The following is a 27,007-nucleotide window of genomic DNA, read 5'->3' on the forward strand; positions in this document are numbered from 1 at the left end:
CAGTTTAAGACCAGTTTTGGTTAAAAAGTTACTAGTAAAACCTGTCTTAAGTGAGCTCGTTACACTCGTTATACTGTATATATGTATCCCCAATTAATACAGTTTTTACATTGATTCAAATGTGGGACACTGGCCTCCACATACAGATCCTATAGAGAGACATCTGGTGGGTTTGGTGTGTTGTTGTAAGTGAAGGATGCTGGTGTTATGTAGAGTGATTTCTCTGTTTCATATGAGGAGTTGGGAAACTTCTTTTCTTTTTGGGTTCATGAGGTCTCCCTGTATATGTGGAGCAACCTCAGACAAGGACTTTCCCAGACCTGAGACTCGGTGACACCTGGGCAGGGTTTGCTGTTTGAAAGCAGTGACTGACAGGAAGATTAAGCCAAATGACAGCAAAGAGCTGCGAAGACAATTAAGCACATGTTTCTGTAATCTAAAACTTACCTGACCAGTTCTGAATTTTCCTGATGTGTTAAACTCAAAGAGTAAACTCCACCCCCCCCCCCCCCCCCCCCTTCTGGCGTTCGACGCCTCCTTTAAAAATTATTTTCTGAGGTGTCGTTTTTGTGGGTGAGAGGTGAGAGAGGAAGCAGAAGAAAGCTGACCGCCTCAGAGCAATCACCTGCACCATTAAAGCCTCCGTTTCCCTGCATGCTTCACTTTGATTACGACCACAAGGAGACACGTAGACACCAGCCTGCAGTGTCTGGCAACACGCCAAATGTGTGACACACACACACTTCTCTCTTATTACCTCTTCACTCCACTTGCACACACTCTTCCTCTCTGTCCTTCACACAGGCCTAATTGTCTGCTGGACTGAAGGACAGTTGAGACGTTCTGCTTAAAGTTGAGCGGACAGCCCGGTGGCAGGTGACATCATCCCAAGCAGCCGCACTGCTGCTCTCAGCAAATCTCCACATAAAGATCCGGCCTGTTTACTCTCCCGGTCTGCAGCGACCACTGGGAGTGGAGCTTTAGCTTTTGTGTGCGTGGCTTTGAGTTTTGGCTGTGTGTGCATGAACAAAGGTTGCTCTTTTTTTTCTCCTCCTCTCTATCTGAGCACTAGCAGGGCTCTCTGCACTGCAGCGCTGTCTTGACAAACAAGTAAAGCCACAAAAAAACCTCAATGAATATTGTCTCTATCGTACCATCGTGACAAGATTTCAGATATGATAATTTGAAATAGAGCTGCGATGATTGGTTGATTATTTGATCAACGAAAAATTTATCTTCAGCTGTTTTGATAATTTAATAATTGTTAAATCGTTTTTTTTCAAGCAAAAATGCAAATCAGCTGTTTGAAGGCTCTCAAATGTGAGAATTTGTTGCTTTTCTTCCTCTTTCATTATTGTAAATATAATATTTTGGGGGTTTTCGATTTGTGGACAATAATAAGACACTCGAGGACATCAGCTAAGACTCCAGGATGTTGTGATGGTCACTGTTTCTCCATTCATCTGATGTTTTATTGACCAAATGATTCAAAAAAGAAACTGATTAGTTGCAGCATCATTTGAAACACTGAATGGAAACAACAGTGTTTCATTCTGCTTTAATGTTTTACATTTACCTTAAGCAGATTTTTATGTACATGCAATAGAATCACAGACAGTATGTTTATTAAAATAATGACTCAGCATAGTTCAGTGTCACAGCAAGCAGTGGCACAACCTGCTCTTACTGTCATGTTTAATATGTCCTGTTGGTTTGTCTTCAGATGGAAACAGTAAATATGGCCACCAGGTATAATAAGAGTAAGACTTTGTGAATACTAATCACTTTTTTCTGTTTGATACTCAAGAATGGTGTTTCCTTGGTGCCCTACTTGTTACAAATCCTTTAATCAGGTTATTTTTTTTGCATATTTCAATTTTTTTTTTTTTTTTTTTTTGCTTGACAGCTGTAAAGAAGTGTAAATCTGCAGATAAAACTGAAAGGACTCACACATGTCTGTATCCTTCACCCCTCCCTCATAGAAATATGCTGCACCATTAATGATTTATTGAGTGCAGTGAGGAGGCGGTTTGACAGTGGTGGGGTGTTAGGAGGGGGGGGTGTTAACAGGTTTGGGCGTGCTTCAGTGTTCACAGCTGAACACCAGCCGCTCAGAAACAAGCTGTGAATATGCAAAGCCTTAAAAAGTACAAATACTGAATCTTTGCTCTGTTTTTGAACAAAAAAGATAAGATGTTGTTTCTAGATTGTATTAAAAAATAGAGGAAACTGAGGAAACAACAAGCACAAATGAAACATGATTCACATTTGATTTACTGTAACGTGGTTTTAATGCATCAATGACAGATTAATAGTAGATTTCTCTGCATGAATCAGTTGAGATTTCCCTCCTGCACTTTATTATTTACCAGTAATTCCATTTACAAACCCTGACTTTAAACAAAAGTGTCATCATGTACAGGGCTGCAACCTTTGGACCAACATGAACGTCATGACAGCTCCCCAAAAGTGAAGCCAAAACATCTCGATCGCTCCCTGCTGGCTGCGGTATAGGTCAAAATCCATCCGCCCCCTCCGTGTTAGTGGACATGAGCCAAACTAAAAAATACTTTTTTCCCAAAGATAGTTCCTGTCATTTTAGATGGATCGTTCTTATCACTTTGATGTTTGATTGTTTCTGATGTTTGACATTTTTCGGTGTCCTGTGGACCGTCATCCCGCTCCCTTCTGCAAAGTAGACATTTAGGCTTTACTGGCTGCATAGCGGCAGGAAGTGGAGACATGTCGTCCATCTTTATATACAGTCAATGGCTGCAACTAACGAATATTTTTAAAAAATGTGAAAAATGTCAATCAACGTTGCTTTAAAGGACTAAAAAAACCAGATAATATTCACACTGAAGAAGCTGGAACCAGAGAATTTCAGCTGTTTCTCTTTTCTCAAAAAATGACTCAAAACGATCAATCGATTATCAAACTAGTTCCAGATTCTGTCGATCGACCAATCGATGAATCGTCTCAGCTTTAATAATGTAAACTCCTCAATGACAGGTTTCGTTGTTTGACACCTTCTGTGTTTGTATCTGAATCAGTTACCGGCTGACATAAAGCAGACAACTGGTCTTTGCCCAGTCGAGCCCTCATGACCTTTGACCCTGACCTCTAACCTTGGCTCCTCCCCTAACACGTCAAATCCAGAGCCTCTAAAATAGACAAATGACCACAACTGTTTTTTACGTCCTCTGTATTGATACAGTGAGGCTCAGTTTACATTTTATAAACGCTGTCAGACCACTTTGACTGGAGTCATTATTGATGATGCATCAGAGCTATTGATCTAAACTATAGTGTAACTTACATGCTCTGTCATCTATAATAAAAGATGTGTATATTAATATAAACAACTCAAGCAGTAACCAATGTTACCAATGTGACCATAGTGCTGTAATTAATGCAAATTCAACCACTTAAAGGCTGCAAATTTTCAGTCCAATTCACATAATATCAGTAAATTAAAGTAAGTTGCAGTATAATCAGTAAATTGATCATGAAGTTTTACAGAATAACAAGACGTCTGTTTCTGTGTAATAAATATAAGTAGTGCGTTATTACATAGACACACACAGCTGATTATTAAAGAAAGTGAATTAAATATCATTTTCTGATTGCTATTTTTACATTTTTTCCCTTTACATACTCCTATAATTCCACTGCTCTGCAAATAACAGCTAATATTTTACTATTTGCATCATAATTTTTGAGTTAACTATCTAAAATTATACATTTATTGTTATATCAATCATTAAATGGTGAAACACAGGAACAGTTTTGTGCTTGTTTCTTCTTTATTCTACCAGGCTCATTAAAAGTGTCTATAAAGTGGTTTCTAACCATCACTTGTCCCTGATGGAGACTGAAATGTTGGGTTTTTGGAGATAAACAAGATGAAGATAATGATAATACTCCACATCTCTGTTTAAACGCAGATGAAAAGAGAGCAAATTTTGGGAATAAGCATCAGATTCCTGTGTGGGAAAGTATTGTGGGAGAGTGTTGAAACAGACAGGATTACACAGCCAATTAGAGAGTTAAATGGTCTGAAACAAAGACCCCCCTTGTGGTTACTGGAAAGGATTAGATTTATAGAACATTCTTACAGGCCAAGGAAACATGTAATTGGTTAAATACGGTGAATTCGACATGGAAGCTAATTGATTTTCTAACTGGGATCACGTTTATTGTGCTTTACAACAGCCACATGAGATCCAAACAATAGAGCGCAGCCTCTGCAGCCCGGCTGAGGAGGCTGAAAGGGGAGATTTGTTTTGCTTTGTGTTGTGAGCATGTTTGACTTTTTCCTGACGTTAGAGAGCTGCTCAGTACTGTGACAGATACCTGCTTTTACTACTGAGAAGCTCTACTGCAGCAGCTTCAGAAGGGGAAATGGCATAAATAGGATTTATACTTGTGTGTAAAAGGGTTCAGGCGTAGCAGCGGAGCACGTCGGCTACTTGTGCACCCCTTCAAAAATGTAAATAAACATCCAGGCTGCGGCAGTACTTCATGGAGACTGCAAGAGCTGTGGTTAGTTAACTGCAAACCTTCAGCTCGTTGCAATTGCTGCAGATTATTCCTTCAATAAATTGTTTTGACTATAAAATGACAGAAAATGTTAAAAAACGACCATTATAATATCCCAGAGTTAAAGATATTCAGTCTACTGTCATATATGACAAAGAAAAAGCTTTAAATCATCACATTTTAGAAGCTAAAGCAAACAAATTTATGGTAGTTTTGCTTATAAAATGACTAAAACAATTATTTGATTAAGTAGTAGATCAAAATTATCGTTGCAGCTCTAGAACGACTGAAGGACTTTAGATGTGACCAGCTGTATTCCAGCTACAGTACAGTAACAGGACTGTATTATTATAATACGATAGCGATTTGAGGTAATAGAGAAAATAAAGAAAATAATCTCCAATAAAACCCAGAAATATCAGGTTGGTTGATGCTACATTTCTAAGATTTAATAACCCAGTTTGGTATCAGAGATGAAGAAGCTAATCAGGATGTCCCCAGACTTAATTCTACAAAATCATGCATCGTGACTGAACTAATTCCTCGGATCATTAAACTTCTTTATTAGCTTGTGGGAAATAAGGTGGCGGGGGAATAAAAACATTTTATTCATGGTTCAGATTCCCCCAAACTGCAGTAAAGGCCTGCAGCTCTACAGCTCTGCTGACAAATAGGTACTAAAAATGTAGATTTTGCCTTAAAGTAGTGTTTACAAATCCCAATATTATATCAGGTGCATTGGTAAAAACAATATCAAGAAAAAAGGCACCTGCACTATGAATAAATATGCAACCCAGGTAGGAAATTCCTTCCTGAGCCCCATCATACACATAAAACTTTCTCTCAAAATTGCAAATATATGTTGCGTATCAATAAATTGGGTAAAATCAAATACTTCATTCCCTAGAGGCAACATCTAACTGTGGTTCAAACTAGCCAGCCTAAGCAAAACCTCTCCAGGTGACTGTATGTGGCTTTTTAAAGCAGCTACAGGATGTGCTGAGTTTGCTCTTCATCAGTGCAATATGGTGCAGTACGCTCGTATATTTCTCCTTCTTAATGCAGCTTCTCAGGCTGTCAGTAACACCTAAAAAGCCTTTTGTATAATTAGGTTGCTGGGAAAAACCTTGATGCCTCTGAGACCTTGAAGGACTGTGTATTACAGTAAAAAAAACCAGGTGAAGGAATCATTTGGAAAGGTTCATGTGTGCTATCTTTCATTCTGCGACCGTTACCTCTCCTCCCACCCCTCCGTCCAGCCGTGTAATCCCGCAGCCGTGGCGTTGGTGTCAGCGCCGGGATACAGTGTCACCCAGACGGACACAATGGTCGCACTGTATTTCCCCTCACAGCATTGTTCTGCCTGAACTTGGAGGCACAATGAGACCCTTATCCACACAGGACACAGAGACTGGCAGGCCTGCTGTCAGGTGCTTTTCTTCCAAGCTTGTTTGTGAGCTGAACCCATCAGCACAGTTGGTTTAAAACGACACACTGATACTTTCTGCAAGACTGGTCACAATTAACCATTGATTGAGGAGAACATAGATGCTGAAATGATTCGTTAGCTGCTGCTGTGTACATGCTAACGCTTTACATTAGAGCAATCCTGCCTCTTAAGTACTAAAGCTTTGCTGGTTTCCTGTCCTACCAGACAGTTAATTAATTGCATTAATTTGGTTTTACAGCTTGATTAAGTTCCTTATGTGATGTCAGAGTTCAGTTAAGAGACAACACGCAGCGTCGTGGTACATGAGGTTCAAGATTGAGAACAATGTTTAAAGTAAGAAGAGCTCGTTATCTTGTACAAAGCGTGATTTTTACACGTAGGTCTTACATTCAAGACATCAGTAAACATCAAACTAATGAATGAACTGACATATTAGAGTACTGTGCAGGAAGTCTAACCTGCTTTTCATCAGAGCTAAATTAATATGTTAATATTGATGGAAAAACATCTTTTCCAGTATTAATATATATAATAATTTGACACATTTTGGCAAACTCTCATTAAAAGGATCACATTGATCGACTGATCAGTGTTATTAACTGTGTTCTGTTGTTATTCTTCACATCAGACTTGCAGGTTTAAAACTCGAATACATCATTTTGTTAGTTATTGTTTACAGTAGGAATTACAATTTGCCTGAAATTATAAATGTAAATTACAAAATTGCATAAAACTAAAGCAATATGATCATATTATCATAATATGATTCTGCAAAACGATAATATTGAAACATTTACTTTTCAACTGTGAAGAGTTGAAGGTCTTCTTTGGCCTGTTATAATATCATAAACTACTGACTTTAATATAACTATAGCTATATTATACTTTTACCTTCACCATATTTGATAAGAGTTTATTCTCACTCCTCACTGTATGTAAGATATCTCAAAATGTTACTCATTTGGCAGAAGACTTTAGGTCACCCCCGGATATTTTCCATCTTTTATCTAAGTTTTTTCATTCGTACGACCTCCAGGCTGACCTTCGAGAAGTGTTTTCTTTCCTGCCGTCCTTGTCCTTGACTACAGATGTTTCTGATAGTGTTGTTCTGCCTGTTACACCATCTTTCTTTCACTGTGGAATGAACACACACAGTTTCAGTCGTTCTCTCTCTTCTTTCCCTCTCACATCCACGTAAAACCGGTTAATCCCCGTCAGATTTCATTTGTCCGACATTCAAGAGAACATCTGTAACGTTCGGCATTTCAGCTTCGTCAGGCACACACACGAACAGAAGCGCTACAGCGGTACATACAGTATTAACCCAGCTGGCAGGTTTTATGGGACAAAGTATTGGGTCACAGTAGGATGATGACCTTGTCACTGTTCTACAAAAAAACCTGCATCTGTAGGGAGTGAAAATATATAAATCCATCTGTCAGTGATGGTCCTTTTCTGATTTCACAACAATATGTCAAAAGATGAACCCCTTGTTGTGTTTTAAAAGCCTTTCCTTTATGCAAATAATGCAAATAATAATAGAAATAATGTGGTATTGCTGCATATTTCAGTTTCCTTGAGACATGTTTGTTTAAAGACCGACTGACTAGAATGAAAATGATAATAATGATCTTTTGTTTTGCTAGTTTCACTTAAGTGGATCTAACTATTGTTTTTCTAGGTTATTTGCAAAGTTTTTTTTATTTTGTTGCACTTTTATACAATAATTGCATGTTGGCAAATAACTTATAGCACTCAGCTTTGGCAGCAGGTCTTTATTTTATCGATCCTTTTATGTTTTTATTTGTCTCAGTGGTTTAGGTGTGGTTGAGATTTCCTTCCAATGCTGGCAACAGTTTCTACTGCTTTAGGCTGCGTTTTTCTCTTAATCTACAGTAAAACCTCTTCATTTTTATTTCCCAGAATAACAAACTGATTCAGCTCTCACGAATCAGTCCTGGTGGCCTACGAGAGGCCGTGGTTTTGTTTTCCTGTAACAAATGATGTGACATGTGTTTCGGATTATTCAGGGGATTGTTTTCCTTTTTATTTCTTAATTTGTGGATCTTTCATAAAGTTTGAAGGTGGTTTTTAGTTAAAGCCTCTATTACTTTCAAACCACTTTCTTTCTAACATCTTATGACTTTGGGGTTTTTTGTTTTTTTTTGTCTGCAGGATCCGTCCTCAGCTGGCCCGGGAGAAGATTGAAGGATGTCACATCTGTACGTACGTGATGCCCGGGGAGCCTCAGGTGATCCTGGGGAAAGACAAGTCCTTCACCTATGACTACATGTTCGACATGGACTCCCAGCAGGACGGCATCTACTCCACCTGCACGGAGAAGCTGATCGAGGGCTGCTTCGAGGGCTACAACGCCACCGTCTTTGCATACGGACAGGCGAGTCTTTGTGCTCAGTATCACAGCTGCACTTCTGACGGGGCGTTATAGCTTTAAGTGGACGTAGCGAACTGGTCCGTGTGTATGTGTATGTTTGAGGAGAAAGGGAGAAGGGGGCTGAGAGGTGGGAAGTGTTGACATTTGGGTAAAAAGACACAAGAGGAGATTTCTGTTGGAGGAATTTGAACTTAGGTTGGATAATATGGCCTCACAATATTTATAAGTCTATCCTTAGACTCTTAATTCAGATTAGAACTGCGAAAATTAATCGATTTAATCAATTATTTGACTGATGGAAAATTAATGTGAAACTATTTTGATAATCAAATAATCATTTTAGTCATTTTTAAGGAAAAATGCCAAACATTAGCTGGTTGCAGCTTCTCTATTCTGAGGATTTGAAGCTTTTTGTGACATATATGATAGTAAACAGACTATCTTTGAATTTTGGACTGTTGATTGGAAAAAACAAGACATTCGATTGTGTAATTATGGAAGAAATTATAACAGTATTTTTCACAATTTTCTGAAATTTTATAGACAAAGTGATCGTCAGATTAATCAGTAATGAAAATAACTGTCAGTTGCAGCTCTACTTTAAATAAGGAAAAACTAAACACCACAAAAATGTAAATGAAAGAAACTAAAGGCAGAAACCTCAGATAGAGCAGCAGAGGTTGAAATCTATCCCCCAGGGTGAACAGACACGCAATATATATATATGTATGTTATATGTATACGTATAGGTTGTGGAATAAACCGGCCAAAATTACATTTAAAATAAATCTATATTTTGTAGTCGTAATTATTCATCTGGACATCATAATAATGTAAAAGACAGTATGATGATATCAACAAGATATGATATCAGTTTAAAGTTAATCAGTATGTGTATCAGCTGATTATCAGTATAATCAGATGCAGTATTGAAATATCATCCAGCACTTTTTCTTATGGCTGATTCTCAAACTCCTGTTGGTTTACTTTATTTATTTACTTAATTACTTTATTACATTTACATTTCTGTAGTCATGTAAAGCTTTATGTGACATCACGAGGGAGCTAAAGCCTTATAATCCTACAAAGTCCTCATGGGGCCTAGAGAAATAACTGTTTCCCCTGCGTGCACACTGACTCATTTATTAGTGTATAACTTGAAGAGCACTTTAAGGATTTACTTATGGTATTAATGGCATTACTGGCAGTGAGCCTGCTATTGCAAGATGTAACAGAGCTTAAGGGGTTTTTATTTAAAAAAACAATGTTTTATCATCACAGCTTGAACATAAATGCTGAATTAAATACAGGAATGAGTGAAAATTTATTTTTTTTAAAAATAGATGTGACCAAAACACAATATCTATAACAGTAATACCATGAAACATGACCAAAAAACCACAAGAGAGGTCTTAAATAAATAAAAACCTCATGTTAGCATGTTTCAGATACTATTTCTACTGGATGCTGCTTTCAAAAAATCCTTGTAATGAGATAATAAATACAGACACTGAAATATTTGGAAGATATAGAAAATAAAAACACTTTATGTACTGTATGCCCAGAAATAAAATGAATCTTTTGAACAGCACTGCAGAGCCGACATCAATTAATTTATTAGTTTATTGACAGAAAATGAATCCGCAAAAAGTTTGATGACCAGTTAATCATTTAAATCATTTTTCGAGCAAAAATACCAAAAATTTTCAGATCCCAGCTTGACTTTGACTCACCTGTATGATAGTAAAATGAATATTTATGGATTTTTGACTGTTGATTGGACAAAAAGACAAAGTTGAATATGTCATAATGGGCTCTGGGAAATCCTGATGGGTATTTTTCACTTTCTTTTACATTTAGATAAAACAATCGATTAATTAGTTGAATAAGTAATGAAAATGATTGTTAGTCGCAGCCCGCTCCTCTGCTCCTTCAGTTACTGCTCCTTCTCTTCCACTTCTCTCTCTCCCTCTTTGTTTCCTCCACATGGAAATGACACGCAAGTCTGGGCCTCCGTCACCTCCCTCAACTCCCTCAACTCCCCTACCGCTCAGGTTGCTTGGCGACCGATCCCCCCGCTGTACGGCACTCACACGAGTCAAAGTGAAGTGAAGTGCATACACACCTCTTAGACAGCTGAAGTATACATCTTTAATGTGTGTCCGCATTAACCCGTATCTCCCCGGTAACTGCTGCTTCTGTCGCTGCCGGCCTACTTCTGAAAGCACTTTCACACATAAGACAGCGGTGGGTTTGGCCTGGATCAGACCTGTTTGCCTCTGTGGCTTTACAGGGACTAAGCTAGATTTAGAGCGACCCACTCGGCTGCATCACAAGAACTCTTCCCCGGTCGGGTTGCAGATATAGAACGTAATGATGCAGAGAGCAGAGAGTAAATCTGCTGTCATATCAAAAGCACTTTGGGTTGTTTAAAGCCCTGGTTTATTTTATTTTAAGCAAGAGGTGCCACAGATATTCTGGTACTAATATATCCAATGACAACATCCTCATTTGAACAGACACAAAACAACGTTTTCTGAAGATACACAAGAAAAACTTGCTCTACAGCTTCATGTGTAGCTTCCAGGTAAACACAATGAGTAAATGCCTCGTGGCCTGTTTCCAGGGAATTCTGAATTGAAGCTGTTGGCAGGAAAAAATAAACAATAAAAAGTTAATTACAACTCTTCATAACAGGATATAATAACAATAAGATATTTTATCTGTGTAGCACTTCACATGTCACATCCTGCCTGGGGCTGATTTTCATGGTTTGTGCCTCAGCTCCAATTAGGGGAAAAACAGCTGCAGCGTGGAATGATATTTTTGAGATGCCTCCCACTTTGTGGCTCTTTCCTGTTTTGACATGACATTACCCCCCCCTGTGCACAAAGTCAGATCCAGAAAGAAATGATTTTCCCCAATTTTGTTGTGGAAGAACTTGACTCGCGTGCACAGATCCCTGACCTGCTCGACATCAGTGGCCGACCTCCCTGATGCTAATGTGGCCGAATGGCAAATGAGCAAATCCCTGCAGCCAGGCTCCAAAATGTTGTGGAAAGCTTTCCCAGAAAAGTGGAGGCAGTTGTAGCAGCAGATTGAAGCCTGTGGTTTTGTAATGAGATGTCGGAACAATCATGTAATGTTTAGGTGAACACATACTTTAGTAGTTGTAGTGTAAAATCTACCAGATTTAAACATTCAAAAAAGATTAAACTTGGCCCCTCGTGGGCTAAAAATGCCATTAAAAACAACATTAATAGATTAAAAAAACAAATTAACAGAATATTTCTCATTAAAAGTAACACTGTCTTGTGTTTTAGTTCTTCTTGTATGACGTTTTCTCCTCCCCATCCAGACGGGTTCAGGGAAGACGTACACCATGGGGACGGGCTTTGATGTCAACGTCGTAGACGAGGAGCTGGGTATCATTCCCCGTGCCGTCCACCACCTCTTCAAGGGCATCGAGGAGCGCCGACAGGCCGCTCAGGAGCAGGGACGCCCCGTACCTGAGTTTAAGATCAACGCCCAGTTCCTCGAGGTACACGTCCACTTTACTGTATCATCATATTCTCTCTCTCTCTTTAGCGTCAGGACAGGCATTTACAGAGATGTCATGGGTCAGGCTTATATTGTTGACACTGCTCGTTTAACAGGCTTTAACACCAGCGCTCCATCACTTGAAAATATCCACACTGACAATTGAACTGCAGCAGCTGTCATCGTGGGGTTAGGAGGTGTTGGGCGGGGGAGGGGGGGGGGGGGGGGGGGGTGGCAGACAGGAAGAGTTAACAGGAATGATGTGAGTTGACAGTTGTGCTGGTCTATCAGACTGCGACAGCGCTCAAATTCCCAGAGAAGACCTGGAACTGGAGAGGAGGTGAAGATATATGGATACGCACAGGAATCAGATACTTGGCAGATACTGATACTTTTAGACGAGAGTTGCTATCTGGTGCTGATATCTATTGTCTTTAGATCGGTCCTTTTTACACGTCCGTTGGTTTTATTTCCCCAGAATTTCTTGTCAAGTTGCAAACTGCATTCAGCTAACTCTGAGACACTGAAACTCAAACTGTTAAAATCTTTTAGAGCTGCTGTAGCTGTTGTTTTAGTGCTGCTAAACTTACAAATTAAACGACCAAACAACAGGGAGCAAATAACTTGTTCCTTTAACATACGGCACTGAAACACCTCTACAACAATCACAACAAAAGAAGTGTACCTACAAGTGGAGGCACTTACTGGGGAGCAGTCGCTCTTTTCATCAAAACTAAAGAGGTGCACGCTTCAACGAGTGAAAGCACTCATCAGGGAGCAACTGAGACTTTGACTACCAGTACCAGAAAAATACAGGAAAACAAACTATAAAGGAGACCCTCAAAGGCTCCTCTCCTGCTGCTGCAAGAAGATACGAGGGACATCTTTATGTTATATATATATATATGCTACATCATCCCAGGTCACATGTGACTTTGTTGATATTAAATACTTGAACTGCATGTGCATGAGGTCGATAACATCCAGTGTTAAGCACTGCCTCTGGTGGTCAGGAAGAATGAAATAGAACTATATTTTTCTTGTGTTTTGTCTCTGTGCAGCTTTACAATGAGGAAGTTCTGGACCTGTTTGACTCCGCAAGAGACATGAAACAGAAATCTCACATCAAGATTCACGAGGACGCCACCGGAGGAATCTACACAGTGGGAGTGACCACACGGACTGTGTCCTCTGAGGCAGAGGTAAAGGGGTGTGTGTGTGTGTGTGTGTGTGTGTGTGTGTGTGTGGCTATTGGTGTACCCGATTACTAACCTAAGATGGGTTTTTTAAACAGGCCTTGTTCAATCAAGTTTACAAATAACAGCTATGGGTGGAGGCCAGTCTTTAAATATAGAGAGGGAGGACATTGACTTGTAACGCTGCATCTAAACTATTAATTCAAATTCAGTCATTCAGCAGCAAACTTTGTTGTCAGACAGCAGTATATTGGTTTCATCTTCAAGATATCATTTCTTAACAAAGATTTGTTTTGTTTTTATTAGTAATAATATTGTAGAGAGTTTATTTTTCTTTATGTAAAAAAAGCAGAATCTGATGGACATGTTCTGAAATTAAAGGACCAGTGTGTAAGATTTAGTGGCATCTAGTGTTGAGGTTGCAGAATACATCTCCCCTCCCCTTCCAAGCGTGTAGGCAAACCTACAGTGGCAGCGAAACTTGCAAAAAACACAAAAGGCCATCTCTAGAGCCAGTGGTTTGTTTATTCTCGGCTACTGTACATGGCGGTGCAACATGGCAGCCTCCGTGGAAGAGGACCCGCTCCCCATGTAGATATAAAGGGCTCATTCAAAGCTAACGGAAACACAACTATTCTACGTTTGATTATACACTAATTAAAACATGAATATTATATTCCATTTCTGCCAAGTCTGTTCCACTAGATGCCACTAAATTCTACACACTGCACCTTTAGGTATCAACAGACTTTATGAATGGATTTACTCTTGAATGTGAACCAGTTTGCCACCAGAAGACCTTTTTATGAATACATTTGAAGTAATTTGTGTTTTTAAGATATTTGTGTTTATATCCAGCTACATCAAAGTGAATTGGACCAGTGTGTTAATCTTTAAAGCTCTCTCTCTCTGTTCAGATGATGCAGTGCCTGAAGCTGGGGGCTCTGTCTCGCACCACAGCCAGCACTCAGATGAACGTCCAGAGTTCTCGATCCCACGCCATCTTCACCATCCACCTGTGCCAAGTCCGCGTCTGTGCCTCCGACAATGTTCGTACACTATCACACCGAGCAATATCTGAAATACCATGAAGTTCCCAATTGTTGTTGTTTTTTTCAAGGTTATTTGTCACAGACACATTAAATACATTCTGTAAAAGACTGAACTAATAAAACTTCTATTGAGACAAAAACAAAAATGAGAGCAGAGATGAACAAAAGGACACACACAAAAACAAGAAAAGAGACGTCAGGTATAATATCTTAGAAACATTACTTTTGCACCAATGAATTGCTAAGTAATTGATTAAAATCACTGAGCAATTTGTATACGTCCAGTTTAAAGTAAAATTTCCAATATAGGAGATATTTATCAGCCAGATTCAGCTCATTGTAAGACAAATTAAACTCACAATTATTAGTATGAATGCAGTTTCCTTAAGGGACAATACCTTGATATATGTTACTTTAGTTTGAGGTTTCATTCATTAATACTATATTTGGAGAAGACAAACTCTTATTTGCATGTAAAAGTATCTTATCTGAGTCAAGTTTTCCCTTCATTTAAATTCTCTCTGTCCCTTTTAAGTGCATAAATGTGCATTTTTAGTACTAAGATAAAAAAATATACAGAGGAATTTAAAGTGAACAAAGCATTTTATTCACCATAACTCATTTTGTAAGAGTTAGTGTCATATTTCTCAGATGGCAGGTATTTATAATTATATATATTATATTGTTATATTACTTTGAGGACAACCCACTGGCATATTGTGCTGCTGTGTCACTAACTAGTGTTACGTTCGTCTCATTATAACTCACAGCAAGAAAATGAGACTGATAACAGGGTCAGCAACGGCAACTCTGAGATGGACGAGTACGAGACGCTGACAGCCAAGTTTCACTTTGTCGACCTGGCCGGTTCCGAGAGGCTGAAGAGAACCGGAGCGACGGGCGATCGAGCCAAAGAGGGCATCTCCATCAACTGTGGACTGGTGAGCTTCTCCCTCTTGTGATTTGTGAAGTCACTCAGAGAAGCAGGGAAGCATTGATAGCATAGAGTTTGACTGCCATCTAGTGGCCAAAGTTAATAAATGTCTATTCTGCACTGACAAAGAAGTCTAAGCAACAAGAAAAATACTGCACAGAAGGACATACATGTGCTAATATTTCATCATTAAAGTTATAAGTGGTAGAATTTACTGCTTAAAAAGACTTAAACATGATCTTTGCAGTTTTATCCACAGATATGAAGCTTTAGACTGCAGTGCTGCGATTATAAATTGGTAGATTTAATGAAAATTTAGCTGCATTTTATGTGTGTTCTTCTTCTCTAAAAATAAACACAAATGCAAAGTATTACAAGCCTTTATTTGTAGGAATTAATGTATTTGTCATTAGTGGATTTTGTGGATTCTTTCTGTTTATTTAAAGCTTTTCAGATTATTTCGAGGGGTTTTCCAGACAGAGGAGGTTTGCATATTAAAATTTCTGGTAAAAACAGGGAAGATCACAGACTTTACACAAATGGATCACAAGAAAAATGTAAAGATGTATTGAAATAATTTCCTTACAAATCCCCCGACTGCAAACCACAACTGTCAACCAGCCTGGAAAACTTGAGGACTTGAAATGCCCTGATTTAGTTAATGAACAAAAAGGAAAAAAATGTATGAAATAAATTAAATAAAATGTCATACCCATGCTAGGAGCCCAGTTTAGATGACTAACATACATTGTATTTATGTTATGTGACGTATTTCATACTGAAATATTCTCTCCTCTCTGCTCCACGTCTGTTCCTGAAGCTCGCTCTGGGGAATGTAATCAGTGCTTTGGGCGACCGGAGCAAACGGTCCTCACATGTGCCTTACAGAGACTCCAAACTCACCCGACTTCTACAGGACTCACTAGGAGGAAACAGGTTGGTGGGCAGATGTTCTCACATTTTTCCTCAAGTGTGATACATCAAACATAAACCCAGCAATTTCTCATGAGGATATAAATACAGGAATGAATTGGAGAATAATTATCAGTAAAGATAAATGACAGTGTGAGTCTTTATCAGAATTGCGCAGCTGCACCAGACGCTAAACATCCATCTCCTTCTTGTCTCAGCCAAACAGTGATGATCGCATGCATCAGCCCATCCGACCGTGACTTCATGGAGACGCTGAACACGCTGAAGTACGCCAACCGAGCCAGGAACATCAAGAACAAGGTGATGGTGAACCAGGACAAGGCCAGCCAGCAGATCAGCTCTCTGAGGACGGAGATAGCTCGACTGCAGATGGAGCTGATGGAGTACAAGACGGTGAGGAGAGAGGAAGAGTTTAAAGGGCAGGGAGAGCTGTCATGTCAGATGAGGTTTACGTATATTTCATTCTCCTCGCTGCAGGGTAAACGCATGGCGGGCGAGGACGGTGTGGAGAGCTTCAGTGACATGTTCCATGAGAACTCAATGCTGCAGACGGAGAACAGCAACCTGAGAGTGAGGGTGAAGGCCATGCAGGAGACCATCGACGCCCAGAGGGCGCGGCTCACCCAGCTGCTCAGTGACCAGGCCAACCAGGCCCTCGCCAGGGCAGGTAGGGAGGAACCTGCACACTCAAACTCTTAGATTAGTTTAGACAAAGACTTTTTCAGCAAGATTGTGGTATTTTTGTTATGCTTTTGTTGTCATTGCTATTACATAATACAGTTAGAGAGGATTCTTCTTTCTCTCTCTCATCTGGAACCTGCTCTATTTCTTGTCCAGGTGAAGGAGGTACAGAGGAAATTGGCAACATGATCCAGAGTTACATCAAAGAGATTGAAGACCTCCGGTAAATATCTCTGACTGTAAATGTTTTTGAATACTGTGATTTATTTCCTTTGTTTGTTCTTCTGTCTCATTCAACCCACCGACTGATCAAGGCTCCATCACTTATTTTAAATTACTCAAATGCATGATGACTTTGAAACAAACTGATGACAGGTGTGAAATCATAAATATTTCTTATCATTTCATTTAAAAAGTCAGTTCATCCAAATTACAAAAGGACATATTTTTATCTCCAGCAGGTGAAAGCCTGGAAGGAGATCATGTGTTTGGTCGTGTGTGTGCATGTCCGTGTTTTATCTGTCTGCAGCTAATCTCACATACTACTGGACCCATCAGCATAATGTTTTTTGTGCTCAGTCATGACTGTTTGCTCAAGGACCTCTCGTGGTTGCAGTGATACCTTATGAGCCTTTTAGTAAAGCTTAGACCTTCATCTTTTCATCAGTCCTCGCCATTTTATGATATGTGTGACGTAGCAACAGGCATTTCTGGCAAGAGGCTAGGCTAAAAGCCTTATCTAGTCTGTTGCAGGCCACATTTGGCCTTTATTGTGGCTCAAAAACTGACATCCATAGAAAAGTTTGGTCTCATCTTAAACTGGAGCATCTGTAGATCAATTCCAAACCTGATATATTTCGATCCTCTAAAGTTGGCACGATACGAGATGAATAATATCCCCGTTAGTGTTATCTTCTCCGCCATCTTGACTGTAAGGGAGCCGGTAGGGATGGTAGGAGTCAGATTCAACTCTTCGTTGTTTGGGAGGGGAGAGGGAGGTAGGGAGAGGTTTTATTTTCTGTGCTGTTACAACAAAATCTTCTAAATAAACAAGAAAATGTTTTAAATAAATAACAATGTTAAAATTGACTTGTTTGGACTTATCATCCTGTTTATTGTTTCCTTATTAAGTTTATACAGTTAAGTGAACCCAGGACGCTCAGTTACGGTACCATTATAATATTCTATCTTAAAGAAAACTGAGACTATACTATACAAAAAAACTTTATTCAAAACTTTATGTTATGACCGGCTCGAGGGCCACAACAAAGGAGGGAGACACACACTAAACTTAGTACTAAACAAACTGAAATTTATTAATGCAAGAAACAATAATAAATGCAATAAAGTGTGAAAGTCAGTGATGTTTGAAAGTGTATGAATGCAGTGGCTGATGTGAGGCGTGTTCACTGTTTTCTGACATTTTGTAGACCAAACAACTAATCAGTTAATTGAGTTAATTGCAGCTCTAGTGAGTGTGGAAGGAAGGCACAGAAGGCCTGGGAATAATACAAAGATGGAAAATAAGTTTTTGGAATATACTCTTGGATATCTCCCTAAGACTTGCCACACTGAACACAAAATATACTTTCAAAGCAATCAAAGTATATCCTGTTTGCTCTGAGTCTGATGTCTTTATCTCTGGATTTTCTCCTCAGAGCCAAACTCCTGGAGAGCGAGGCCGTGAACGAGAACCTGAGGAAGAATTTGTCCCGCGCCTCCAACCGTCAGTCGTTCTACGGAGGACCCGGGTCCTTCTCCACGCCGCTGCTGGCCCCCGAGAAAGAGACCTCCGACATCATCGAGCTTGCCAAGAAAGACCTGGAGAAACTGAAGAAACGAGAAAAAAAGAAAAAGAAAAGGTATAACGAGAGTGTTGTAGACGACCTGGATTATTTGTCATGGACCAAACATTTGATCTAGGATTGGCTGTTATGTGTTGTTGCATATTTAGCAGCTTTAGTGCTCGCATCTGAATAAGTTTCAGACTGGATCAGCACTTCTTTTTATCCCAAAGCTTGCCTTTTTTTATGCCTTTATTGTTGTAGACTTTAATTAGAAACAATTAAACATTCAGGACAATAGCAACATGCAAATTAAAAGGCTTGTAGTCATGATTTGTACAACGAGTGCAGACATTTTTATTGAGTATATTTGTAGATGTAGAAAAAAATCAGGCAATCATTTGAAATATAATGTGTTTAATGGAGATCAAAGTTATTTTGATAGACACAAGAATTCAACCGCAAGGAATAATTCCTGATGAGAAATCTACAACAGCATGAACAGCTGATCAAAGGCTCCAGGTTGGAAATGGTCAGAGATGTGCTGAAGTGGCACTTTAAGGGGGATAAAAGATGGGATTTTACAGTGCAGAGCTTCCTCTGACCATTCTTCCCTCCATTCTTCCTTCCTCCGTTCATCTCTTGCTCCCTTCTCTCGTTTGACCCTTCACCCCTCCCTGAAGACTCCAGCAGCTGTTGGAGGAGAGAGAGAGGGAGGAAAGGCAGGAGGTGGTGGAAGAGGTTGAGGACGCCAGGTTTGTCAGAGCTTCCACCCTCCTGTTGCCATTCCCCATCCTTTGCTTCCCCTAATGCACCTTTATTTTTTTTATTAATTTGTTTATTTTCAGCAGGTTTCCCCCCACCTGGAGTGAAACAGTCTGATATAGCTGCTCTTTACTGCCATAAAAATCATTATAATACATTAGAATATGCCTTTTAAATCTTTCTTTTAGAGCTGTGTGTTCCCCTTAACTCTTCCATTGACTCATCATGCTACAGCCCTGCTTTCTACTGCATCTTTTGTTTTTTGTTTGTTTTTTCTGACTTTGTAATAAATATTCAAGACAGCTTGGAACTAGAAAGTGGTTCATGGTTCATAACACTCCAGCATAGTGTATGAAAACATTCAGATTATTATTGTTAAAGGTTTGAAACATCCTAAAATGGTTTGAAAGTGTTGATCACACGGGCAGAATATGATCCTCTTTCATTTATGACAGACTGTATTAATCAGCATTTGTGTAAAATGCATTAATACAATGAAACGTTAGATGATCAACACCTTTTTTTTCTTTTCTGTTCATTAATCTTTATTTTTTTTCAGTCAGCATAGTCAGATGGCTTTGTGTAAAACACAACCTAAAACATCGCTAACCCTCTATGATTGGATAAAATATTTATCCAACGGATTTGCTTCATAGATTTGGTTCAAAAATATCTTTTTTTTCTTTTTTCTATTGTTTTTTATTGCTTTGCAAATTCCCTCCATGCTTTATCTTTTATTTTCTTGCTTTTGCTAGACTGATGAGATTCCTCTCTCCTTTGTTAAACAAACACACTGTCTTTTTCACAAACAAGCTCGTGAGCAACACAAGTGTGGTGCAACAATCTCTGTATTTAACTTTATAGACTCTTTCTGCATCTTTTACAGTACACGCAAACAACATTATCTTTATAATAAAACATATACATCGTCTATAAATATATCACAGTAAACTGAACACCAAATAGTTTCATCAAATTCATCAAAAAGCTTATTTGCCTAAAAGACAGTGGAATCATGTAATGACAACTGTGCTTTGTATGTGTCATTTAAAAAAAATTGTGCAGATCCAACTAAAAGAATGAAAAAATGTCCTTATTACCCACAGATGGTTTTTGCTGTAGAAATATGATGTGTTACAGTACCTGTGAAGATGCACATGCGATCCACGTGCATGTGTTCTGCTCAGGAAATATTCATGCGTTCCTTTTTAACATGGTGACAAGTGACGGCTGATAGATGACGTCTTTGACTCTCATCCGTTTCTGAATCTTTCAGCGCCAGCAAGGAGGAAGTTCCTGACAACGAGCAAGAAAAGGGCACCGAGAAGGAAATGGCCGAGCGAGTCAACGAGGACGCAGAGATGGTGAGATTGACCGTATCTTGTTTCATACGTACACTGACTCAGCACTGAAAATCATTTAAAAGCTTGTTAACCCTTTATTTGACCGGTCTTAGGAGGTTTCCTGGAAATAACAATGTAATTTGGTACAATTTATAGAGAACTGAGGAATTTCTTTGAAATTAATTTAAACCAAGGTTAATATTCCTTCATTATGCATTTATATTTTGAAACTGTTGTTCAGATATGATGAGTTTTGTTCTTGCCTTTGGAAAAATGTATTACTTATGATTTAAAGTTTACCAGCTGAACACTATTTTTCTTATAAATCCCAAATTACATTTCTATTCCAGGAAATTCCTGAAAAGCAAAAACCTGTAAAATAAAGCATTACCTAAAGCTCCATCATATATTGAATTGTTTGTGATATCTTGTAGGAGGTCCAAGAGGGCAGCGACCACGAGGAGGCAGAAGAAGACGAGGAGGAGGAGGAAGAGGAGATGGATGTAGAGGAGAGCTCTGACGATTCCGACTCTGAGTCGGATGAAAAAGGTTCGAGGAACCGCGTCTGCTCTCTTCTTTCTCTGACTCACTCATGCACTCATTTAGCAGCCTGCAGATCCACCACATGTGGGAGCTGTTCAGTCACTGTCGGCCCAGTTTTACACAGCACATCCCTGCCTGTAGAGATGACAACTTGTGACTCTATCGTCTAAGATGCATGTAAGATGCAAGAATACTTCTTAAGAGCCAAAGAAGGGAGACAAAGGAGCAGCTGGATCAGGGGGTGGTCTGGATACGATGGTCCTATCAGTGATGTAGATCCTTAAGGTGGTATGAAGTCAGTCATGGAGGTGGAGGAGCACGGTGCTATTTGTATAGGAGGACTTAACTGAATACATCAAAGTCCACTGGTAGTACTGTTATAGATAAATACATTCTTGATGACAGATCACTGGGTGCTGTTAGTGGAAACGACCTAAACGTTGATTCAAGACTGAAATAAAAGGACGTAAACACAAAATAATAAATTGCAACAGAGCAGGGGCAGTTCACACAGTTTGCATTCAATCTGAGAATTATATAGTACAACGCGCTCAACTCACAATCAAAAAAGGCGGGTGCTGAATCCTTAAAATATTCAAATTGAATAAAGAAGGGAATGAGGACAGCACACCTAGTCGGTTGGTTTTACGTGAGGAATCTACTACATGATTGAGGTGTTTTATTTTATTTTGTTTCATTTTATTTGATTCATCAAGTTTATTAGCTTGATTTATTTTATGAGATTTGTTCTTTTGTTTGTTTTTTGTTTGTCTTCTTATGAACTGGACATAAGTACATTTTTATTACAATTTATTATTGTTTGATTATGATGACTCATATGTGTAGCTCCCTCTGCCGGGATGAACCTGTCGTGTCAGTTGTGGATGTCTATAATTAAGTCCACCTGTTTTGGATTGTGTTGATTGACAGTATACACACTGAGGAACGGCGCCTGGCCCAAAACGTCCATGTGGCAATTCAAATTAAAATCAGTCCTAATTCCCTTCTTTATTCAGTCTGAGGAAACAACCATCAACTCATGTTTATAGAGCATTTGTGTGTGATAATGAGAGAAAAGAAAAGGATTCTTTAAGTAAGATAAAGTAATTTCAAAGGGACTTGTGCTCTTCCACCAGAAACAAGAAATACTGCAGGTTTGTGACTGCGGTGTCACTGCGGATGTGAACTTTTTATCTGATTTGATTCTGTGTCCGACAGAGAACTTCCAGGCAGATCTGGCCAACATCACCTGTGAGATCGCCATCAAGCAGAAGCTGATCGACGAGCTGGAGAACAGCCAGCGGCGCCTGCACACGCTCAAACAGCAGTACGAACAGAAGCTGATGATGCTGCAGTGCAAGATCAGGGACACCCAGCTGGAGAGGGACCGTGTCCTCCAGAACATGAGTAAGTCATGGATGGTGTTTGCCAGCAGGGGGAGTCATGTATTGCTCAGTGGAAAGAGCAGACTGTACATAATTATTCTACTTATGGTTAGGCAGTTTGGACAAAAACATCCACTGAAAGGCATATGTGGGCTTTGTTTTTAATGCCTTTGATCAGTTTATTTCAGTCTCAAAGTGAAGTATATTTGACTTCCTGCTTGTCATACTTGTATTTATAAGAATTTATATTCCACTCTGCACGTTTGATCTCTGCTGCTGAACAATCCAAACTTTATGTACTTTAGAAAATCATTTAAAGTCACTTGTGAATTCTCTCTACCAGCAGCCAAATAATGACAGCTACATATAAGTCTATCAACACTAATGGATCAAAGCTGAGAGATTTTTAAAAGCATGGAGGAGTTTTGAGCTTCTCTAAATTAGAAAATAACTGAAGATCAAGGACTCTATTAACCGTGACAGAAGATTTTATTATTTATTTACCGTGTGATGCTTCTTACTGCAATATTGAATACTCTCTCCATCATTTTTATGTTGCATATGTATTTTCAGGCTCGGTGGAAAGTGGCACCGAGGACAAAGCTCGCAAGATCAAGACTGAATACGAGAAGAAGCTGAGCATCATGAACAAGGAGCTTCAGAAGCTCCAGTCTGCTCAGAGGGAGCACGCCCGCCTGCTGAAGAATCAATCCCAGTACGAGAGACAGCTGAAAAAACTTCAGATGGACGTGGCGGAAATGAAAAAGACGAAGGTATATTTGGAAATACTGTAGACCTCTTCTTGTGAATGCAGTTACTCTCTAAAGGACAATCCTGTTATTTTAAAGTAAATATGGAGGACGAGAGAATAAATGTGTCATACTACAAATCAAAAAGATCTCATAAATCTTATGGAACATTTGCAGGATAATAAAGGCTTTTGATGCTAAGACTTTATTATATATGTGTATTTGATATGAACGTATTGTCTGTTTAATCTGATCATCTCAGGTTCGTCTCATGAAGCAGATGAAGGAGCAGCAGGAGAAGAACAGGATGAACGAGTCTCGCAGAAACAGAGAAATCGCTACCTTGAAGAAAGACCAGCGCAAGCAAGAGGTTAGTGACGGGGATGTGCTCTGTACCCGCTTCACTAATCCACTAATTACATCTCCTCCATCAATCTGGGCCTAGTGTTTCAGTCCCTTTTATTTGAACTAATGTTGTTGATACTGTAACTGTGTTTACATCTTCAGCACCAACTGAAGTTACTGGAGGCTCAGAAAAGGCAGCAGGAGCTTATTCTGAGAAGAAAGACTGAAGAGGTGAGCAACTTATGCACACATTCCTGACATTTACCAACAGAAAAGGTAGCATGTGCATCATTTTGGGTTGTATTTTGCATTTTGCAACCCAAAATGCAAGAAAAATCAAGGTATTTAAATCCTCTCCTGGACCTTCATAAGTCCTGCTAACTCACTAGTTTCACTTTCTGTTTGCCATGTGTGTAGAAATGCTTGTAGTGTTCACCTATTTTCTGTTTGCCATGTGTGTCAGGTGACAGCTCTGAGGAGGCAGGTCAGGCCCACCTCAGGGAAGATCATCAGGAAGCTCCCAGACCTGAGCCAGGACTCTCCTCACCGTCCTCCCTCCGGACGCATGTACTCCTCCGGCAACGCTGCTCCGAACGGCACTCGGTGAGTTTGTGTGTGCGCAGGTGTTTTTTTGGACGCACATTTATTTAGTTCCCAGAGAGCCAAAAGAGGAAAGCTACTAAATATAGATATTTTTGGAGTGAAAATAGGCCAAGTTTCATCCTTACAACAAATACTGTATGTGGAAGTAAGCAGTGCACTGAACACCTGCTGCATCATAGTAAGTGATCCTGGAAGAAACATCCATTAAATCACTTAAAGTGTAACATAAATCTGAGTTTTTTCCATTATTATGATGGATTTAATTAGATAATTCTGAACCAGCTCTGGAACAGGTTTATGAGTTTATTTACAACATCCCTGAATGTGCATATATTGTAAAAGTGTTAAATACATTCAGTCAATCAAATACCATAATTGACTGACACTCTGTGTGTGTGTGTGTGTGTGTGTGTGTGTGTGTGTGTGTGTGTGTGTGTGTGTGTGCGTGTGTGCAGGTCTTCCTACAGGCGTACAGTAGGAATTTACTCCACCAGAATCGCCCGTAATAAATGGCAGACTCTCGAACGACGGATAACCGACGTCATCATGCAGAGGATGACCATCTCCAACATGGAGGCCGACATGAACCGCCTCCTCAAGGTAAAATCCTACAGCAGCACCTGTAAAGTTGTATTATATGGTTTTACGGATGTTGGTTGCAACGGTCCAGGAGGGTTGAATAATTCGACTAGCTGGGAATCATCTCCAACATCAATACTGTTCCAGCAAGTAACACTGAACCTTCACCCTACTTTAAAAGGGCTTCAGTGGTCAACAATCAAAGACTTGTTGGACTTTGCATCTGTGAGGTTGTAATGAATGTAACTCTATAAATGACACTTAGCTTACAGTAACAAACTTTCAGTACAGTTGAGTTTTCCTGGTGAGCCCAGCTGTAAGTGCATAAGTCAGCGTTTGTTATTGTGCCCTAAATTCTCTGCTGAATCAAAATAGTCTAGAATAAGAAAGGTGTCTAGTGTTTCTAGTTGTCACTGTGGACAGAAACTTCAGTTGATTTGTCCTTTTTGGGGCCAGATAGATTCATCACAAGCTGTGTAGACACTAAGAAGTGAAAGGTTATCAAATCCTGACCTTTAAGGGAGTTGCAATTACTGCTACATCATCTTGTTGTTGCATGATTCATCATCATCATCATCATCATCATCAGTGGGTTGTAAAAACAACCTCAGGGTTTCCGCCAGTAAAGTTGTTAGTCCCAGCGGGGGGGTGGGGAGTGAGACGCAGTGAGACGTCTGTCCTCCCTCCTGCTCTCTGCTGTAAACACACGTAGCTGTCAGCGAGCAGCTGCTCTCATGTCTCCCCGGGCCTCAGTGCTTGTTTTCGGCCAAAACTCTCCTGCTCTCCGCCTGCTCAGGCTGATCTCGGACGGTAGGCAGGTTGCTCCGGTAGATGCAGCCTCACCGTCACACACACGATCTCTCTCTCTCTCTCACGCTGCACACTCGCTACGCACTGAGCTATTCCATAAAGGAGCGATGCTGCTTGTGTAGAGTTCACAAAACATCTTAAAATACTTTTTTTTTTTTTTTAAATCCACGTTGCTTAGGCCCAGTGGCGGGTCAACTCAGGCCCGGCGGGTCACCGGGCTTGGTGGAAACCCTGAACCCGTCGTAACCTGGATGAGTGAATCTGCTACTTCCTGCTTTTCATTCTTCAAAATGATCTAAAGCACTGCTTTCTCTGTGTTTTCCGTTTTTGTGCTGCTGCAAGATTCATAACAACAATCAGAGATTAATCCACAGATACATCTGTCAAAACCTACATCTGTGGTCTAACAAATCAATATATAATCATTTCCTGTCCTCTCTGCCTTTTAAAGCAAAGGGAGGAGCTGACTAAGCGTAAGGAGAAGGTCATCAGGAAGAGGGAACGGCTGGACAGAGAAGGACCAGAGGCAGAGAAGGCGATGCTTCCCCTGAACGAGGAAGTGGACGCATTAACAGCCAACATTGACTACATTAACGACAGCATCGCAGACTGTCAGGCCAACATCATGCAGATGGAGGAGACAAAGGTGAGAAAGCCTGATGACTTTGGGGATTGTTAGCCTAAAGGTTTAGCTGTACTGGCCTGCTGACGCGCATGTGTTCAGTTAAATGGATAGAGAAAAGACTTTTATATGATGAAAGTTGTTCGTAGCAGCTATTCACTGAGAAATTGAGAGTTGGAGAGCATTTAGGAAGTTATATGAATTCTCCTTCACCATGTTTCCAGGAGGACGGCGACACAGTGGACGTCTCTGCTGTGATTAGTTCCTGTACTCTGGCAGAAGCTCGTTTCCTGCTGGATCACTTCATGTCAATGGCTATAAACAAGGTACCAGCACTGATAATGACAAGATGTCTATCTGGAAAAAACACTCAAACACTCATGTGCAAACCTACTTGGCAATAAACTTGATTCTGACATTCAGATCGATCCTTAAAGGCCACATGAAACTGCATTTTTGGGATTCGGCAGAGGGATTGCTGAAAAAAACTGTGTTGGCCTTATTGATAAAAGTTTTTTTACTTATGCAGGAAGGTTTTACAAAGTAAAAGGCTCCATTTAATGTAGTCTTTAAAGTTAGTTAATTGCAGTAAGTACAAAAAATATCAGCTTCAAATAAAATCAATCATGTATATGTAGTTATGTTTCATATATGTGTCATTATGACAGATAAAACTGGCTTATTACAGTATCTAGACTGCTGTATATCATATGAAATCTGTGAGTGAGAACAAACACTCTGCTGTCTGATCTGTTC

The 27,007-nt window shown here is 39.7% G+C and overlaps 1 protein-coding gene across 7 annotated transcripts in view; it reads left to right on the plus strand.

Moving 5' to 3' along the window:
- The window catches only part of kif21a (kinesin family member 21A), a 65,602-nt gene that overhangs the window by 19,800 nt on the left and 18,795 nt on the right, over positions 1-27,007 (plus strand). For all 7 annotated transcript variants that reach the window (XM_042411863.1, XM_042411864.1, XM_042411865.1 and 4 more), the window contains exons 2-21: positions 8,168-8,390; positions 11,746-11,928; positions 12,989-13,129; positions 14,041-14,172; positions 14,946-15,116; positions 15,930-16,045; positions 16,240-16,435; positions 16,520-16,709; positions 16,880-16,946; positions 18,382-18,585; positions 20,549-20,636; positions 21,050-21,164; positions 22,377-22,565; positions 23,117-23,316; positions 23,555-23,662; positions 23,800-23,868; positions 24,101-24,240; positions 24,696-24,840; positions 26,081-26,275; positions 26,476-26,577. In XM_042411863.1, coding sequence (XP_042267797.1) covers positions 8,168-8,390; positions 11,746-11,928; positions 12,989-13,129; positions 14,041-14,172; positions 14,946-15,116; positions 15,930-16,045; positions 16,240-16,435; positions 16,520-16,709; positions 16,880-16,946; positions 18,382-18,585; positions 20,549-20,636; positions 21,050-21,164; positions 22,377-22,565; positions 23,117-23,316; positions 23,555-23,662; positions 23,800-23,868; positions 24,101-24,240; positions 24,696-24,840; positions 26,081-26,275; positions 26,476-26,577 — 2,974 coding nt within the window. The remainder of the gene's footprint in view (positions 1-8,167; positions 8,391-11,745; positions 11,929-12,988; positions 13,130-14,040; positions 14,173-14,945; positions 15,117-15,929; positions 16,046-16,239; positions 16,436-16,519; positions 16,710-16,879; positions 16,947-18,381; positions 18,586-20,548; positions 20,637-21,049; positions 21,165-22,376; positions 22,566-23,116; positions 23,317-23,554; positions 23,663-23,799; positions 23,869-24,100; positions 24,241-24,695; positions 24,841-26,080; positions 26,276-26,475; positions 26,578-27,007) is intronic.

The sequence above is a fragment of the Thunnus maccoyii genome, chromosome 5, assembly GCF_910596095.1.
Source record: "Thunnus maccoyii chromosome 5, fThuMac1.1, whole genome shotgun sequence".
Taxonomy (NCBI): domain Eukaryota; kingdom Metazoa; phylum Chordata; class Actinopteri; order Scombriformes; family Scombridae; genus Thunnus; species Thunnus maccoyii.